Below are 20,651 nucleotides of genomic sequence, written 5' to 3'. Positions count from 1 at the left end.
TGTAGTCCTCTATATGCTCTCTGATACAGTACAGAATGTATCCGTTAGAAATTTCACACAAAATTATGTCATGTTGTAAAATGTGTTTAATTAACACTGCACAGTTAACTTTTAGCAGAAATTAAATAATGTAAAAAATAAAATCTCAGATTAGGGTGTATACTCGGGTAAATGTGTCCAGAGGCTCATGGATCTCAATGGTAAACTGATCAATCTTAACTAATCTGAAACAGCGTTTTGTTTACCTCTGATGACGGTTTATGATATTGATTACTCAGTCTGTGCGGCCGATTCATGGAGAAACCCACGCAGCCAGTACCACCAGATTCTACAGGCTCAGACACTATCAATGATCGTTTGGACTGCCAATAGTATTCAATCACTCTAGTCTATCACTGTCAACTATATGCCCCAGTGTCCACCTAATGACTGTATCAATTTGGTTGTCTCTATTTAGATGCATTCATGCATGTACGCCTTGATTAAAATATGTCAACGGGTGATATTCCAGTGACAAGGTTACTCCCCTACCCTCTCTTACGCAATCATCAGCCATGATCTTCCTGGGTATGATGTCCCTGGAGTGACCTCCAGGAAGTATGACGATAGCTTAGCCATCTGTGAATGTAAGAGCTACAGGACAACTGCCCTTTAGCAGCCGGTGATCATGTTACAACAAACGATCCTTCCTGATCCCTCGTCTTGAATTTCCCTCAAGCGCTCAGAGAATTACATTTTCGTTTTGCTGCAAGCACCTTGATACATTGCTGTAATCCACCAAATGGCTGAAGTACATCCCGCCAAGGCTGTACCTAAACTGCTAATATCGTAAAAGCCATGATTGGAAAGTGAATGGGGTCCATCATTACACTGAGGTTCAGTATATGGGCACAGGGACAGCACTGTCTGTCACGCTGGTCTTATCATACAATCCTCCAGCGGTTATAGTAAACACTGCATTCATGTTATTATCATGGTGTATTTTATTAACTGTATAATAACAAGATATGTCTAAGCAGCACACTACAATATCACACTTTATGTTTAAATCCATGTGGTGCTGTTGAAGCAAACAGATAAGAACATTGCATCATTTTTCGTGGCTAAAATATTTGTAATATCATTTTATACATGGTGTTACATCATATTGACATATATAAGGCCAGTAACTCAACTTAAAAGGGCAGATTTCAACACCCCTCTCACATGAAGCAACATTCAGAACAAGTTACGAGTGTACATCTCCCTCAGAGAATTGAGACGCTTGAGGGCTTTTTGTCAAACGTTAACATCAAACAAGCATTTTAATTAAACCTTACTAAATTGTTTTGTTGCTACTATTTGAAGTAAGAAGTTTATTTTGAAAATACACACTGCATGTAGAGCCTATATTGATGACAAAGGGTTACCTATAGCATGGTAGTTTGAAACTTAGGGCCACTGTCCAAGCTGCGACATATTACCAATTGGTGTGATAATAAATGAGTATATGTAAAGCACAAAGAAGAAAAACATAAATTGGAGACATACAGTCAACACAGCATTCACTAACTCTAACATCCAGGAAGTTTCTTAAACTGACAACTTCTATATATGTTTTTGATTATTTTATCTCAAGATAGTTTTATTTTCTTGATGAATGCTTATTTATGTGTATACACCTGCCCATCCACACACAGATCGACTTATATGTTTCCTCAACATGTTATTCATGTAAATATAGCCCAGTAGCTGAGAGAGATGTACGTTTGCTCTGTCAGTCATGACAGTGTGTGACAGACAGCTGTTGAGTCGTGACTCTGCTCCATGGAGTTGATATGTGTGACTTTGGGAAGAGACAATCCCCTTCAGTTCTAAACCAAACACACACACAGGAATGGATGAAAGTTTTTGTGAGGTGTGGCCGAGTCTTTCCTTTCATCCATCCCTACTTAATAAAAACAATTTAGTGCGGATATAATAGGGAAGGTCTGAAGAACAATATTAATCATATTCCTATGTCTACATTATTCACCTCATTTGTATGGTCATGCCGACTGCATCTGATGTGTATGTGTGTTAGAACACATGCATGTACTGTATAAGTGCGAGAGTGCATGTGTGCACATGGTGTCCCCCAGGGTAGGTCAGAGACATCAGTACGACCAGTAAAGCAGTCCTGTTCATTTCATTCACCGTCTTGCTGATTATATCTCGCCCATGGGTATGCTGCCTCCATTAGCAGGTCAAAGCATGATTACACCAGAACAGATTAGCGCATTGTTTTCGTCACTGAGAAACCACTGCGGTGGAGTAAGACCTTGGAAGTAGAAGCATACGAGAGCTTCACTGTGGACTTTGGAAAGGAAAACGCACAAGAAAGTCAAAGGATTAGCAACGACCTAGTCGCATCCTTTTTGCTTTTTGATAAAACTATCCGTCTCTGAAATTGGCAGCCTTGACCTGCGGCAATGAGAATAAAGGTTCCTCGGCTGGTGATTTAAAGGTTAAAGCTTCTTTTTTTGTTTAAAAAAAAATAGTTATCAAAGAATAATTGCAGTGCTTCAAAGAATGGGCAGCAGCTTTAAATACAAGTCTATCCAGATGATACCAGCCACCTGCCTGCTTATTTCTAAATATGTTACTCTTTTTTTTAAATAAAGTATATGAGGACTACCGGCGACTTGTTATTATATCGAAGCTGCCCAACATCCCCTTGTTAAAAATGAACAATTCTCCCACTGGCGATTGTCTCTATTGACAAACATTTTGAAGTATATATTATTACGTACACTTTGACTCGATCATTTAACTGTCATTGGACCGCACCAGACACGCACATACCCTACACTCAAAGCACTTAATGCATATATATATATATCGATATCTGCAACAGCACGTTCTGGTCATTTTAAGATGATTTGCGCTTGTACACACTAATGGAATTATAATCTACAGACACATATATACTCTATTTATACTTAGACTACCCATCACTATACATAACAAAATGCTGTGCATTGTTGTCTTCCCTTACATGCACAAATTGTAATTGGTAATTGTTTCAGAACACCCCAAGCTGTATGCAGGGGTGTCTATATCTTAACTGGTCCGTGGATCAAATGAATTAGATGTCTTGTTTATAGTTGCCATGGTCAATCAAACCTGAAACAATTTCCAAAATAAATGAATCCCAATAATTCTGGCACTCATTGACTGATACGTAAAGAGCACACCTGCAAAGGTGTGTCGTCTGTGAAACTCAAATGCTGATTAATTTTGCACAAACTACAACAAGTTTATCCCCCAGCTTGAAAAGTTCCAAACCTATAATCAGAGATCTGAGTTGTGAATCACACATTTCTGGCTCTCATTAAGAAGTAAAAACATGCATTACAAGGTATGCACACACATACGAGCAATGAGAGCGACACAGTTGCAAGTTCACACGTACATCCATGGAAGTTGGTCCCAGGCCAGTCCGCATATATTTATATGTATATTTTATATATTTTACATATATATATATAGAAGTTATTTCCAAACAAACTGTAAAAAACACATGCTCATTACATTTAGATGCAACTAAGTTGTCAAACTTCGCAATCCCAGTCCCACACTCATTCTTTCTCGTCTCCCTTTGTCATTGCGTTCACGTCCTCTCGTAAACTCCTGCACAACATTCAACTGGCACCAATGAGTGCTCCACAGATCTCAGACACTGTGAGCATTCGGGCTGTCAAACAAAACCAAAACACTCGTGCTCTTCCAGCCAACACGCCAACCAAACAGGGGGATTGACAGAGAGCTGAAAAGTTTCCTAATTATTGAACACAACACGTCATTAAGACTCTATAATGAGCCTCCAGAAGCCAAGTGCAGCCTCACCTGTCAGCCCCGTCCTCATTACTAATATGGTCATCATGTTCCCGAGGACATAATGTGTCGACTCAGTGTTGCTCACCTGCCCATCATTCTCTAATATTTGGCAGGTAAGCAACACTTAATATACTTATAAAGTAAAATCATACAGTTGTGAAAATAATTTGCCAATTTTTTGCAAAAGGCTTTAGGTCTTTGCCTATAATTTAACGTGACCCATTAAATAATGGCTAAGCGAAGCACAGATAAAACAATGTATTATTCAGATTTCAGATTTTATTCACCCAACTGCCTTACTGTTTCGTATGAAACATTGTGAAAAGAGAATAATGTTTACTTCAGAGTAAGTTTGCAATTTGATATCCCTTTATTATCAGACTTTAATTGCCAGTGTTTTCACCACACCTCGCATCTATGATGAAAGTGTTGCACTGGAGTCATTCTTAGAAGCGTGAGGTACGGCGTGCCGCTGTTGGGCGATGCCAAGTTTCTCACTAACTGTGTGATGAACTTTATTTTTGTTCATTAGTGGTGATTAGTGGCCATGACACTTACTCATGCGAGCGGCAACTGTAGAGCTTTACACGATCAATCTGGTGTTTTGCGTTATTTACAGTGTTATAGCTGAATATATCGGTAGTTTACACATCTAAGGTGTTTGTAAGGGTTCCATCTGGGATCAAATATCAAGGCACGGAATATCTTTAAAACAGGAGACCTGATGTTCTCCCTAATCACCATGATGTATTGAATGTAACCTTATTAACCTATTACTCACTCCATTCACTATGTCCATTAATGCACTTATAAATATGTATGGGCAACATAATGCACTAGTGGCATTAATATGAACTCTGTATCTTTAAGCATGGACTGTTATAGAAAGTTTCAGCAGTATCAGTTGTTCCCAATTAATATACAGATGTATTCATCAAGGTCTTCCAAAGTCCGTAGGGAAACCTCTGAAGGAAGTCTGTGAATGTTTATACTGCAGGACTTCTTGTTCATGCTCGGAGAGACAACACATGTCAAAAGTAAATGGATATGATGTCACATGATTTGGAGAACTCTCACAATTGACCGTCATAATCAATAATGGTGTGTATTCTAGATATGAAATTGGACCAGAACGTGGATAAAGTCTCACCCTGACAGAGGTGTAATACCTTGTTTATAACCATTATCATGTTCCAGTCACGTCGGTTTTCTTATACATACACTCTTTAGAAAATTAATTGTGGTGAATTGTTGACAGATTTTGTATGTTATAAGAAACAATAATAAGCACTGAGAAGACTTTGTTCAGCATATCATAAATCAGCTGGTCGAGCTCTTGGAAAACCTCGATGAACTCCAAACACATTTGTTCATGTCATCTAAAAACTGCTTTGGCTAACATTTGAGAAAGTATTTCACATGACGTTGGAAGATCAATCTTTGAAGGCAGTGCAATGTTTTCCTTTAGCCACGTGCTCTCTCTAATGTGGCTGTTCATTGATTTCAACAGACATTTATGAGTGAAGTTGTATTCAAGTGCTCGAGGATATTTCAGGTAGACGAACCATTTGCTCTGTTCAGTATTGCAAACTGACACCAGAACACAAGATGGAGTCAGAATGGGAGGATGAAGGAATATGTAGGTGGATGGATGGAGTCTCAAAGTTTTAGCCCAAAGATGTAGAAAGACACAGACATCGGTGGAAAGCACAAGAGTTGAAGTTTAACACAAAAAAATGGTGGCCTCAGTGAAGGAGATGAGGGTGAATGATACAATAGGAGAGGAGAGAAGAGGGAGTTCGAGAGCTAGAGAAAAGAGAAAGGGAGGCGGCAGCCGCAGTCAACCTTTACAAAAATCAATAATTAAAGCTCAGATGGTAACAGCGGAGCAGTGAGGGGAAGGAGAGAGGGAACCGAGAGACTGGGAGACAGGAATACCAGGGGGGGGGGGGGGAGGGGGGATAAAGCAGCCGAGAAAGCAGACAAAGCTGAGAGGACACTGAGTGTGTAAGAGAGCTCAAATAAGATAGGGGAGGTTGGCGGTCTTTGTGTGCACAGGAAGAAGCCCCGCGGGTCAGTGCCTGGCCCGGTGAGGTCAACTTCTTCACCTGCAGATCAACTGCAAACAAAGAGCACGGGAGGAATGAAGCGAGGGGAAAGAATGTAGCAGGCTGGATGAGAGAAGAGTGTCAGAGGTTACCCTTTGTTCTCCTTTTGACAGACGTTGTGTCCACCTTTGAAATGTCTGCGCTGTTAAAGACTACTCCAACTTCTCTTTTTTTACCCCCAAAGCTGTGTTTCTCAGCGTCCTATGGACTGCAATGAATGCCTGCAGCAAAGCCTCTCTAATGCAATGATGAAATCCTCCAGACATACCATAGTACGCTGCGCAAGCAACCAGTAAGACTATTTGAGCCTTTCATGGCCAGAACATTTAAAAGTGTCATTTAGAGATACAAAAATACATCGTCACAGTTGAGCCACAAGTCACTGCCAGGTGTTTAAATCAGTACCGACAGGAATGAAGCCAAACAGAGTGACACAAGCGAAGCCCTCTTTGATGATTTTTGACAACATGTCTCTCTCCATCTTTCTTTCCCAATCTTCTCTCTTCACCTAAATACATTTTACCCAGGATGTGACTTGATGGGTGTATTGTTTGATTGTTTGATTGTTTGCAGCAGTTGTTTCAGGAGCAGCACAGCTGGACCATGAAAGGCAAAAACGAAGAAGTCAGAATATAAGCGGAAAAAAATGTCTTTATGGATAAACATCTGAAATCCATCATGCTTCTGACAACAAAGTGTTGCAATGACGAACATATCAGAGTTGTCAGCAGGACTCACATCTCTTTCATGAGTAATACGAAGTCGAAATGCAGCAAGAACGTCGTTGATAATTGATAGACAGCAGAGATGCTTGTTCCTGTTGCTCTATGTCACAGCAACATGAAAGACATGTCAACTTGTTGTGTGCGTAGGTACGCACACACAAGTGCAGTCAGTTTATAACTTATAACCTCATTGCTAAACAGTGAAACTGTGATGTGTAACGCGTGGGTTATTGTGGCTGTAGTGTAAATGAATATGAATTCATTCATGGTTTTTTGGTTTTTTTTATCAACTGGCTAAATCTGAGACCTATCAGGTCATCTGTGACTAGAAAACTAAAAGGTAAATAGAAGAAAGACTGTAAATGCAAGCGGCCATTCCACATTTTGATGACAAAATGGAACAACAATGTGTCTGGCCACAACAATGTGTCTGTAAACAACAATGTGTCTGTACACAACAATGTGTCTGTAAACAACAATGTGTCTGTAAACAACAATGTGTCTGCACACAACAATGTGTCTGTAAACAACAATGTGTCTGCACACAACAATGTGTCTGTAAACAACAATGTGTCTGTAAACAACAATGTGTCTGTAAACAACAATGTGTCTGGCCACAACAATGTGTCTGTAAACAACAATGTGTCTGGCCACAACAATGTGTCTGCACACAACAATGTGTCTGTAAACAACAATGTGTCTGTAAACAACAATGTGTCTGTACACAACAATGTGTCTGGCCACAACAATGTGTCTGTAAACAACAATGTGTCTGCACACAACAATGTGTCTGGCCACAACAATGTGTCTGCACATAACAACATGGCTCCAAACAACAACATGGCGACAAACAATCACCAGCTACTCGTATCAGGTGTGTGTGCTGCTGACAGTGTGCAAAATGCCATTCCATCGCTGTGCTTTACATAATCCTAATCCTCTTGAGTTTGTGTTTACCAAGCGGCAAACACCACAGCTGAATGTTCTACATCTAGTTGTGTCCTTGATGAATATTTTTTTTAAATTATTATTCCTCGAGGAAAATATGAACACTGGAAGAGGGGATGTCTATGGCTGGGTCTGCGTGATGGAATGCGAGCTTTGGCAGCTTGTGATAAACGAAAATATGAACTAAAACTACAGTTACATTACATTACATGTCATTTAGCTGACATTTTTATCCAAAGTGACTTACAATCCTGTTACAATCATACACCGTAGACACAGCTACAGGGAGCAATTCAGGGTTAAGTGTCTTGCTCAAGGACACATCAACTAGGGCGGGGATTGAACCTCCAACCCCACAGACTATATGTTCTCTGCGTATAGACGGATACTAAGCATGATGAAGTTGAGTAATTATGGGAGCCACACTTGGTATTTATTGCTCGAGTAACATGACAGCTTGCACTATTTTTGTCCTATTTGTTTTCCTGTTTAGATTAGGCAGTGTCTAATTAAGAGATTGGCTGTGACAACCTACCTTTACCTACGTCATGAATCTTTACACTTTAGCTGTGAACATTTCTCTTGTGACTGACAAACTCAATAAGCTGCACTTGTTTTCTCTCACACTCAGCGCCGCCGCTCCCTTAACGCACACTACGCGCTGTGCGGAGGGCACCAAGTCCTGAGGGGGCACCAAGAAATAGGCACCCAAAAAAATCATCATAGCTATAATAATTATAATGCCGATATTACGATATTATTGCAGTATAGAAATATCAGGCACCTCTTAGGCATGTATATCGCAAAACAGGCAGAACAAGGGATATATTTAATTGCTAAAAAAAAGTGACGATGGTGCCCCCCCCCCCATCTCAGGGGGGGCGTCATGAAGGAGTTATGCTTAGGGCACCAACATGGCTAGCAGCGGCACTGCTCACACCAATAGTCCCTTAAAACATCTCTGCTGCGACCCTTTGTCTCGGCCTTTTCCCTTGTCATGTCCTCGTCTTGTGAGTCTGTCCGCTCTTTGTTGTCTTCTTTGTTTCTGACTGCTCTGTCTTTTTTCTCTTTCTGTTGAACTCTCATTTACCCTCCACTAGCCTCTCTCTCTTTCTCTCTCTCTTCCCCTTTGCCGTCGCCGCAGTGGAGTTGTTTATGCTCTGTTCAACCTCCTCTGTAATTATGAGTGTTGTTCACTGTATCCCCATCCATATGACGAGCATGACAGATATGCAAGGAGATGGATGGTGTGAGTCAAAAAACAGAGTGAAAAACGAGTGTCTTGGCAGAAGCCATTTTCTTCATGAGACATCTGTCCATCGGCCTTGACCTGAGGGGACACGGCACTAAATCTGACTTATAGTCATAAACACTCAGGCGCACACACACACACGCACACGCACACACACTGATCGAGATCACCCTGCAGTAATGATGATTATAGTTGTTTATGGTCTTCAGCCTACATTGCTGTCGGTTACAGCGGCTGCGTGAGGTGTGTGTTTTTGTGTGTGCACATATTCTCGTATGCTCTAGTGCATACTTTAGAGTGTAAGGGGAGTGTTGCAGCAGTGTCAGGTTATTGTGTCCTTCATCAAGCAGACAAGCTAATAAGGGACAAAACCATTGATATTAATTTTCCGTTCCTCCCTCACTCCTCTTTCCGAGGGGTTTTTCATTTAATAGCCGAATACTTTGTGATGACCCGTGAAGACTTGTAGATGGGTGCAGAGGTATGCAAAGGGAATTTAGTAGAGCATAACCTTGTGCTGCACAGCGGGCGTGGAGCGAAGAGGCTCGACCTCAGAACTGTGAGGGGGGAGGATCGGGTTATGGGTGCTCTCAGGTAGAAATGATTGAAATAACTTATTATCCTTCCTCTGCTGATGTAGCAACAGAGATGTCTCGCCTGACATTGCATGCGCTGCAGGTAACAGTGAACTCATTCATGAGCTGTTCCTCTCTAACCTCTTCCCTCCAGCACCCAAAAGGAAGGTTAATTGCTTAATTTAATTATTTATAGGATGCTTGAACACAAAATACCAACCAACATACAGTGTTATGATTATATGAGTATAACTTATTTTTGAAGTTATCTTGGACTCAAGTGTTTCAAACTAGAGTTTACAAAACGTGTTTGGAAAAATAAAATATTTACATTGTTGTCGTATCTTTATACAATAACAAAAAAAACTTCAGTTTTCTTTTAACGGTCCAGCAACACGTGTCAATATCCGCTCGTTGTATGCATGCAGCCTTTTCGAAATATACTTCTGTCTCCATAGGAAACAACTTAGTCAGGTTGAAACTAATTGGTAAAGTTTAGTAAAAGATTGTTCTTTTGGTTAAAATAAGTATGTTTTTGATGTCTCTTAGTTTATGACTAGCTGGATTGCGTACAAATGATTTTGTGATACATTCACAAATTACAGCACATAGATTTTTGAAGGTAAAGAACGCTGTTTGAGAAACGCCGGTTTCCATCCATGTGGTGGTCTGGCAGTTTTCTCCTTCTTTGCTAGCAAGAGACGAACAAAACGGGGACCCATGGTCAAAAACTCCACCGGATGCATATGATTTACCACCAAAATGTACTCAACCAAGAGTAAAGACTAGGAAAGACAAAGGCGTTTGTTATGATGGTATGCACTGTTGATTTGTGCAGACCAAAACCACAAGGATACAAGGGATGTGTCTCAAATACAACTTCAGATCAGAGCAAGGAGACTTTTGCAATTAGCATGGATTAAAGGGCTGATTATAGCTGGACTAGAGAGAACATAGAGAGACAAGACACCAGGAAAGAGTCATAGAGACTGGGGCGAGATAAATATGGAGACAGAGAGGCAGAGAGAGAGCGAGAGAGACAGAGAGAAAGAGAGAGAGAGAGAAAGAGAGAGAGAGACAGAGAGAGAGAGAGAGAGAGAAAGAGAGAGAGAGAGAGAGAGAGAGAAAGAGAGAGGCCACGGAGACCAACCGATATGGAAATGTAAGGAAAGGTGTGCAAGGCAGATATGAGGGAGGGAGGAAGCGGGAAAAGGAAACCTTGTCAAGCAAGGTAGAAAGACATAATGGGAAGAGAGATCAAATAAATGAAAGAGGCGTCTGAGACCAAGAGATATGAGAGAGCAAGGAAAGGGTGAGCACCGTGAAGTAGAGAGAGCTCTAAATATGTGGGAGCTATAGCAACGGAGTAAATGGTGGTGGCATCTGGGGGTACAGTAGGAAGGTGCACTTGAAGTGAATTGATTGACAGGTGGTCCGGGAGAGGAGAAAGATTGAGACAAAAGAGAGAGACAGGGGAGCGAGGCAGAGACTCAGAGACCGAATAAAAGGAGCAGAGAAGAGAATACACAGACACACACGCTCGCGTAGACTGTCGATCAGCGGTTCCCAAACTCAAGAATGCCGCGGCCCAATTTGAAATCTGAAAATCTTCTGCGGTCCACCCAAGCCTTTAATCACAACTCTGATCAAAACATAAACCATGCAGGGATGATTAAATGACCTTCAGAATTTAACCGATTAAAAATGTATTAACCGACAATGTATGTTTTGTATACCATTTTCTCCGGAGCTCATATATATTTACTTTAATACTACAAGAGGGCGCCCCATTGGACATTGTTTTGTTTGGCGGCGCCTTTTGTTGAATAACGACAGGCGGACAAGAGCAGCCGTTTCGAGCGAGAGCCTTATTGTTTTATTAATCTGTTCGTTTAAATTGTTTGTGCTTCATCAATTAATGTTTCACATAACTAATGTGCCGCTAGAATTGTTCAAATAATACTTAAACAAAGAAAAAGATGTACGTTTTGTATCTTAAAAACATTTTATTTATTTATTGTAAATGACCTCTCGCGGCCCACCTGCAGTACCTTCGCGGCCCACCAGTGGGCCCCGGCCCACACTTTGGGAATCGCTGCTGTAGATGAACAAAAGGACAGAGACAAAGGGAGAGGCACTCAAATCTCTCTCTTTCTCTTTTTCTAATACACAGACACGCACACACACAAACGCACACTGCATTATCCGTAGCTAATATGCCTCCCCACAGTCTTCCTCCAAAAACAAAGATGTTAAGCGGATAAGAGCCGAACAAAGACCATCGGGTGCAGAGAGGAGACACCAGGCTCCCTGCGCACAAACAGAAATGCAAACCAATGATGACAACAAAGAACAGGAACCAAAGGAGCCCTGACAAAGACGAATTGATCCAAGATTGCATGCAAAAACTCTCTCAGATGGGGAGCACACTGTTGTCTTTGTCCAGAGCCCTTTAGAGGGAACGGGTGTGCACGTTGTGGTTGTGTCTCACGGGGTCAGCAGTGTGTTTAAGACTTATTCTTGCTCTTTATTCACTATTTTTGTGTGTCTAAATTATAAAGTAGCTGCTCTTGTTGGAGAGTATTGATCCACTTTCACACTCCTTAGAGATCAGTGCAAAGAATCAAAAGACATTTTTATATTTGCATCTGCATGCAGGTTTACGCCTACACGACTGGGCCAGAGAGGGAACTCTTTGAAAGTGGAACCATCATCACTCTTTCAGGCGTGATGACTCTGGTAAAGGTGCAAACTATGGGAGACTATGGGTGAGTGGGTAGCAGGTCCGTCTTTCAATCAGGGGGTTCGAGGTTCAATCCCCGCCCTAGTCGATGTGTCCTTGAGCAAGACACTTAACCCTGAGTTGCTCCCTGTAGCTGCGTCTACAGTGAATGAATGTAACAGTAATGTAAGTCGCTTTGGATAAAAGCGTCAGCCAAATGACATGTAATGTAATGTAAAAAACTAAAAGGTGATGTCCACAGGTTTATGAGAAAATCAAATCAAAGGGTTATGAATGCCATCCTGGCATTTGAGCTCCAGCTGACCGCCTTCCTTAAGCCATCATTGCCCAGACAGGATATGAGCGAGTGAGCATGTCTAGTGCCATTTTGGACCCACTGACCTTTCAGTTCACGTTCTGACCGGCAGGGGTGTTCATGGATGACCTTCAACTGTGAAATGTTCAGAAAAAAAAAAAGTAATTTTAATCGCTGCCTGCACACCTCAGATCAATTATCTGGTGATATGGATTCTGGCGGCAGCGTGCCCTGGCATCACCCACACCATAATAAAGAATCTGCGTTTATCTTTGATCGACTTGTCCTACTCCCACGTAAAGCAGAATGCTGCAGCTCGTTCTCTCACTAAAACTAAATCACATCACTCCTGCACTAGCTGCTTGCACTGCTGGCTCTAAAAAAAAAATCAATTTAAAATTCTTCTCTTAACCTACAAGCCTTGATTGGATCATATCTTAAGGAGCACTATATACACTAAATCGGACCACTTACGCTTCCAGAGTCTTAAAAAAAGGTCTCCTTGAGACCTTGGGCAGAATTAGAGCCTCCCTTTTTCTTCCACCAGTCCCTTTATCACCAACACTTCCATCTCAGTCCGGACACAGTAAGACCTTCCTCTTTGACAAGACTTATAGTTAGGGCTGAATCAGGTGTTAGTGGTTTGCCCTTGAACAGCTTGCCACTACCATATATGCATATAGCTGCTATAGACGTGGGACGAGAGGATATCTCCTCTTTCCTCTTCCCTCTTTTTGAATTTTCTATGATGAATATCTCAAATCAATCACACGTTACTAACTCTGTCCCAGTCCTTTTGTCTTTCGTCTGGGTCATGGGGGCGGACCTATGATATGGAACCATAATATCTGCCTGATGGATCGTCTGCGTTCGTGGAATTCTCATCATGACTACGCCACTGTCCTGTTGAGACTCCGCCTCCTCCTCCTCCGCCATCTGCCTGATGGGATCGTGGAGTCTCCATCGTGGGATATGCCTACTATGAACTATTATTGCATCTGTCCATCCTAGAGGGATCCTCCTCTGTTGCTGCTCTGCAGGTTCTTTCCTTTTTCCCCCTGAAGGGGGGCAGGGACTCTATGTACAGAGATTGTAAAAAGAGAGAGACAATGTAATTTGTTGAAATGGGCTATACAAATAAACTGAGTCCCTTGATTTGAACTTAGTGTCGCCCATGCGCTTGAGTATTTGTAACGGATAATATGAGTTGCATGGACACCTGTGTACTGCAGTCTGAGATAAGCTTGAAGCAGCCGACCGAACTTCCCTCCCGTCTCCTGCTTCCAATTGTACCGCATGGCACTGAAATGCCAGCCTGAACTCGGAGGGCACCCAACAGCTCATCAGCGTGTTTGACCTAAAAGCCAAAGACAGTATTTTGAAAAAGTGGAATAAAGATGTGGTCTAATCTACCAGCTGTAACCAGAACATAATTGCCAAACTCATCCTTTTGCTTCAATATCAGGAACACAAAGACACAAAGATCATTCAGAGGTTCACCAACTCTGGAGAACTTGATGAGTTGATGAGTTTTCAAAAGTTTTCTATTGCATTTCTTTAAGCTCCACATTTTCCAATACCCAACTTTTTAAATCATCACAACATACAGGTGTGCCCTCACTCTGGTGCATGTCATGAGTGTTTGTGCACATGTGTATGTTAGTTGTTGTTTTTCTAGTATTAAGGCCAGGCCTACAGACATATTTACCATTTTAATCTCAGTGCTTGGCTAAAGCATCAATGGTTATGAAAGAAGGATGAAATTGCAAGGTCTCTTTTCACTTTACTGTACATGCAGAATAATGCTCTTTTTGCCCTCTGTCATTGCCATGTTATAATATTCCCTTTTATTCTGCGTATCCCACAATGCCTTGTGATCGCTCTCGTCTTGTTCCTCTCCAACTCTATCTGTCTTTGCTTTGGGGACTGTCAGTCTCTGTTTAGAATGCAGCAGACATGATGAAGATGTAGATATTCACCTCTCTGGATAAGAGGGGAGATCAATAGAGAGGGGTGTCTGTATGTGTGCTGTTAAAATAACAGATAGATAAAAACCATCACAATCAGTAGTGTCGTCCCTGAGGACAGAAGAAGAACACCACCCCGGGCCTTATCAATCCGTCTTGTCTGGTTTCTCCTCTCCTGTGAACATTTAACATGTTTGTTGGGGGATTTGCTGAGAGAGAAGGGAAGAGATGAAGATGGATGTTAAGGGTACGATTATAAATCAGACAATTCTGAGCTTGGCCTGTTTGATGTATTCATCCTCTGTGGTTACGTGGACTTCTTATTGTTTCTTTTTTTGAGAAGAACATTGTATCAAAGTAATGGCTGAGAGATAGGAACACTGACCACATCCAACAGGGCAAGAAACAAACAGAAGATTAGCCCGATTAACGCTGGGTTCAAAGATCTCAGCAAGTAACTTGATGAGTTACGTGTTATTAATACTCATAGCAATGACGGTCAAAAGTACGTAAATGGGGTCGAAGTTGTAATAAACCTGGAATAAGCCTTTGTTATGGTTAACGGTACAACAGAGCAGTGGTGCCATTCCAAGGAATTTCTGTCTCTTTCACTCTTCAACTGGTTTTATACCAGTTAATCCCTTGCTCTTTAACCCTTGTGTTGCCTTAGGGTCATTTTGACCCGAATCAATATTACACCCTCCCCCCGCTTTAGGATTAATTTGACCCCATTGAATGTTTAATGTCGGTGTTCTTTCGGTAGTCAACAAACAAACATAAAGTGCCTCACACTTAAACTTGGAAAACAATATTAATTCTAATAATTTTCTGGAGGTTTGAATTGCTGGTGTCAAATTGAACCCAAAGGGTAAAATATGTTAGTAAATATAAAGGTAACAGGAGGGTGAAACATTGAATCGGGTCAAAATGACCCAAAGGCGGGGGGAGGGTGTAATATTGATTCGGGTCAAAATGACCCTAAGGCAACACAAGGGTTAACATACTTTTATTATTTTGTTCCACCAAGACTCCTCCAGTATGTTTTCCATATTCAAAGCAGACATGCTACTTCTGTCTTTTGTCGGTCTCGTGTAATGTTGCATTGAAATTCACACAAACGGTTCACCACTCGTAAAACTAATCATACTCTAGTGGGACTGCTAATAATTACCCAGGACTTTAAGTACACTCACACACACACACACACACACACACACTTTAACACTCTGTCCTTCTCAAACATTCACAAACAAACATGCTGCCGTGCTCCATCTTGGCAGTGTCTGCTCTCTGCGGCTCTCCATATGAACTCTCTGCCAGTATGATTCCGCCGCTCCTCCCTCATATCTCTATCCATCCATGCTGTCGGTCTCTCATCTCCCCTCTTCCTCACTCCCTACTCCTCAGTTGTTTGTTTTGGCAGAGCTTGAACTGAATTACACAGGAGACTTAAACTGGCACAACACATAGCTCCCATTCCACCTGATGCCCTGCTGTTACTCCTACACCACTTCCCCTCTCCGGTCCTCTGTCTTCTTCTATTACTCATTCTGGGAAATAGGTCACGGAAAGGATCACGTTGCAATTTTTATACAGGAATAATATTTTACATGCCCCCCACCTGTCTAGAAAGCTTAGAAGTGAAGACTGCAATCAGGTGTGTTATGACATAAGAGGGTTACTGCGAGGCCGAGCAGAAAGTGAGTCAATGAGACTTCTGGGGCGCCTGCTCGCTGCTGATGCCCAAGACGGAGCAACTGTTTTCTTTTTTGCGTGACTTGTGTTTGGATCCACCACATCACCAGTCTGACCACACTGATGGACCCACATTTGGTGATTTCCTTTTTTTTAAGAAAGTTTGTTCTTTTTCCCCTTCTTGTTATGTATTACAGCAGTTGTTCATGCATTAAGTGTGTGCCAGCAGGAGTCGCACACGGGGGCATTAAGTTGAATCTTTTGAAGCTTCTTTCACTGATCATAGGGCAATGCTTTGCTCATACAAAAATGGCATCGTCCTAATGAGTTGTTTTACTCCCCGTTTTCGAGAGAGTGTCACGAGACCGAGAGGCAACGCCACTGCACAAACTTTCCATTAACTCTAAAAAGTCGACTTGGATCGGCTTCAAGGACGATGACATAACACTCACTAATTGGGTTGGGGGGCAAGACGCATGGAGTTGTTGATAGCTGGGGCTTAGTTTAGTTGGCTGTGTTGAGGGACCTTGCTGACCTATCTGTGAAGGTCTTAATTTAAATTTGCTTCTCACTTGTATAGATGTGGAACAGCATAAATGCACACACAAACACACAAACTCATAAGTGCTAATCCTATTGACAATGGCTTGTCTGAACAGTGGCCTGAAGAGAGATGAAGCTAATTCTTTTTATGAGGACAATAAACCCCCGGGTCACCAATGCCAACAAACACACATACACACACATAGAATATATATAAACACACAAAGACACCTCGGTAGCTTCCTCCTGGAGTTTCGCCCCAGTTCAGAAAATAAAATTGTACCATAATACATCACCGTATATCACATCTCTCGATGCAATTGTGCTGCATCAAAGGTCAGCTTCAATCCCGTTCAATAAAATATGGCTCATAAGATTTCATTGTCTCTGAAAGCATTTGACAAAGCGATATCGACAATGCAGCTCATTTTCCTGGAATAAAGAGGGAAATGTAATATTGTTTCACTCTCTTGCAGTTATTGTGATGTATTTCCAGGCACCAAAATATTGACACCTATCTCTTGGCCTGGTTACTGTCCCATGCCAGAATATATTATCCAAGGGCGAAGAAAACAATATTGCATTTCTTATTGAAAAGCGGCGATCCTTCACCTTTTATCCACTCATTAAAACACACAAGCTCACAGGCACACACAAAGAAGTGTGTGTTCGTCAACAGATGTGCTCAGAAGAGCTTACGTTCCAAAAGGCATTTCTATAAGCACAGATTCACACGGAATAATGCAAACGATAAATGTAAATGCTGCTCTGAATCTGTGCTTTAGTTATCTCTGAAATCACAGGTGTGATCTATGACAGAGTGGGCCTGTCTGTCTCAAAGGCATTTACCACCCAGCTGTGTAAAACATGTTGAGCAAATGCATTACATTCACCATGCAGATGCTCGCTGTCAATATAAATCACATTAATGCGACAAAAGCCTCGAACATGAATTATTTAACAATTAATCACTTGCAATGGGAAGGAGTTTGGACAGTTAGTAGCACAACTTAATTGCTATCACAAAAGTTTGTGTTTTGCTCTTTTTGGCGAGGGACATTAATATTCAGCCAGAAACCAGATAATGACATGGCGATTATTTTTCTTGAAAGGGACTGACACATTGTTTTTGTGTGTGTGTGTGTGTGTGTGTGTGTGTGTCTGTGTCTGTGCGTGTTCCCCAGATGGGACCCCCTACACGTGGTGGTTGGGTCGGGGCAGCGAGAAGCACTTCTACTGGGGAGGCTCAGGACCAGGCATCCAGAAGTGTGCCTGTGGCATCGACAGGAACTGCACTGACCTCAAGTATGACTGCAACTGTGATGCTGACCACAAACAATGGTACGTCAGACTGCCACATGAAGCTTCAGCCGCAGCACAAAACATTTATATTGTCTTGATTAATTTCCCCACGGTTTCAGTTTTGCATTGACTTCAATTAAAGTCGGCGGGAACAGCTGCCATGGAGAAGTTGTTGGTCACACCCAGTCCACCCACTGCACAGCGAGTCATACTGGGACATTCATATAGCTGAGTCAGCACATCTGTTATTTACATACTTCTGCTGTGCATTCTGCGTCAATAGCAGATGCACACTTAAACAGGTTTTCTTAAGCTATTCACAAAGTGATAGGACTGTTCTGTGATGAAACACATCGATGTTGTGTCAACCCCTAAAGCTACACTATACATCTATGGCACATGTACTGTTGTAAACCAAAATAGTGTTAGGTTTGTCAAACACATTGCTTAGTCGTCATCCTAAAAGCCTTTAACATTGTCACGACTGCTAATGCTAATGTTCATTCATCTGTCAGCTGGACAGTCTGATGAGGCGTCTCACTTCAAACTGACTGGATGATGAATGCCGCCAGCGTTTATTCAAGAGGGATGTTTGCCTCCAGAACAAACTGTTTGTGTTTCAAAGCTCCTTTAACCAGCTGATGGATATTCTCATGAAAACCAATTACATTGCTATCTGTGTGGTGTGTGCATGTGTGTTCCTACTGTATGTCTGTCTGTGAGTAATTGAGTGTTAGCAGATAGATAAGATTTCATTTAATTTCACGTCTCCGTCCTCATTTTTAAAACTGATGAGATTATAAATACGTCTTACTTTGTCTGGTTCTCTCCATTAATAATGTGTGCATTAATATCTCATTGTTTGGCTGAGTGAGTTTGTGAAATATTTCCCATATAACTCTATTTCCACTCGTTACCCATATTTTGGCACACTTGCGTGCACACATGCACATACAGACACACACACACACACATGCACATACGGACACACACATGCACATACAGACACACACACACATGCATACACAAAGCCATAAATGAGATGTTACTGTTTTATTTCCAAACAACAATGAGTCGCAAACGGTTCAAGTCAAATAGTAATGTGGCAGATGTAGAACATTTCAAAGGCTGGGCTTTCAATATTGAACATTTGTAGTAGTGCTAAATACTTATTGAATTCCATTCATTTTATCAATTGATTTAATTGATTTAATTCTCCTCATTCATACATGGCGTTGAATATCACTCCATCAATCAACCCATACATCTATCTATCTATCTATGCACCTATTGACTGTAAAAACAAAATGTCATGTATGTGTCACTGTGGTTTTGTGTCCATCATTGTGTTAAGTTTTAGTTTATGTAGCATGCATACTAACTTTTACTGACTATCATGCTAAATGTGTCTGCTGCAGACATTATATGTGTGCTTTCAGTTCATTACAAACAATTCTACCATTTAGATATGTAGGTGTAGCTTAAGTTGTGTAAACAATTGCATTGCTTTATGTAAGATAATGCCATAAATATAGCTATCATCTGCAATACCTTTTTTCCTGTCATAACACTTTCTCTGCTTCCCATATAAGGTTATATTTTTAATTTGCAACATTTTCCTTCCCTTCAAATAGGTACAAATGATATCGCAATATTGTCAGGATGTCTTAGCCAGAGAGCGATTGGACCCAAATGCCAACAACTTTTCCATAGAAGATTTAATCCTTTACAGAAAACAGGACAAACACGAACTAAACAGTTCGAACCCACACTGGGGAATGAGACAAACAGGGTTTAAATACACAGGGAAGGTGGAGTTGATTGGACACTGGGGAGCGAGACACAGGTAGACACAATGAGGGCGGGGCTAGCAATCACACAGAAGGAAACAATCAGGACCAGGGCAGACAATCACAGGGACAGGAAATGCAGGGAAACGGAGGACACGAGAGACAGGGACTTCAAAATAAGACACAAAACAAGACACAAAAACTCTGGATCATGACACATATAGTCACAACTTACAACTATTTTAAACAGCAGCAAATGCAGAAATTGCAAATGGATGATGAAGAGACGAAACAGAGTTTAACCGTTTTCTTCTTCTTGTGTTTCTTTCAACTCTTCTGACAGGAGAGAAGATTCTGGCCTCCTGATATACAAGGAACACCTGCCAGTCAGCCAGGTGGCCGTGGGTGACACCAACAGACCAGGCTCGGAAGCCAAGCTGACTGTTGGACCACTCCGTTGCCAAGGAGACGGTAAGTGTTCCTATTATAGATACACATTGTATGTATTGTGGAGTTTTAGTTGATGATGCAACATTCAGCAGCAATCTTTAGCATTTTGACTGATGGCCAAATATGCAACAGTTTGAAAATCGAGAATGATGATTGACATGGACTAACACGTTTGATTGTGAAGATTAAGGTTGAGATGAAAGAACGGGAAACTGTGAGCTACAATGTGCTGTAAATGTTCATGAATTATATACTCAGGGACCGACAAGACACACACAAGGCCGAAGGGTGCTAAGGTGTGCTCTGATTCAAAGATTGAAAAGGCAACTCACCAGAAGCTGAATCACACTGCATAAGTATCAGTTAGATCTTAAGGATAACTTCAAACCTTACAGGGCAC

General features: G+C 41.5%; 1 protein-coding gene across 1 annotated transcript in view; it reads left to right on the top strand.

Moving 5' to 3' along the window:
* Positions 1-20,651, top strand: part of cntnap2a (contactin associated protein 2a) — a 217,510-nt gene that overhangs the window by 143,753 nt on the left and 53,106 nt on the right. Inside the window, exons 15-16 of the mRNA XM_056434085.1 lie at positions 17,894-18,050; positions 20,145-20,272. Coding sequence (XP_056290060.1) covers positions 17,894-18,050; positions 20,145-20,272 — 285 coding nt within the window. The remainder of the gene's footprint in view (positions 1-17,893; positions 18,051-20,144; positions 20,273-20,651) is intronic.

The sequence above is a fragment of the Pseudoliparis swirei genome, chromosome 16 (genome assembly GCF_029220125.1).
Source record: "Pseudoliparis swirei isolate HS2019 ecotype Mariana Trench chromosome 16, NWPU_hadal_v1, whole genome shotgun sequence".
In the NCBI taxonomy this organism is placed as follows: Eukaryota; Metazoa; Chordata; class Actinopteri; order Perciformes; family Liparidae; genus Pseudoliparis; species Pseudoliparis swirei.
Note: the sequence above shows the minus strand (reverse complement) of the source record. Positions and strands in the feature narration are given on the sequence as shown.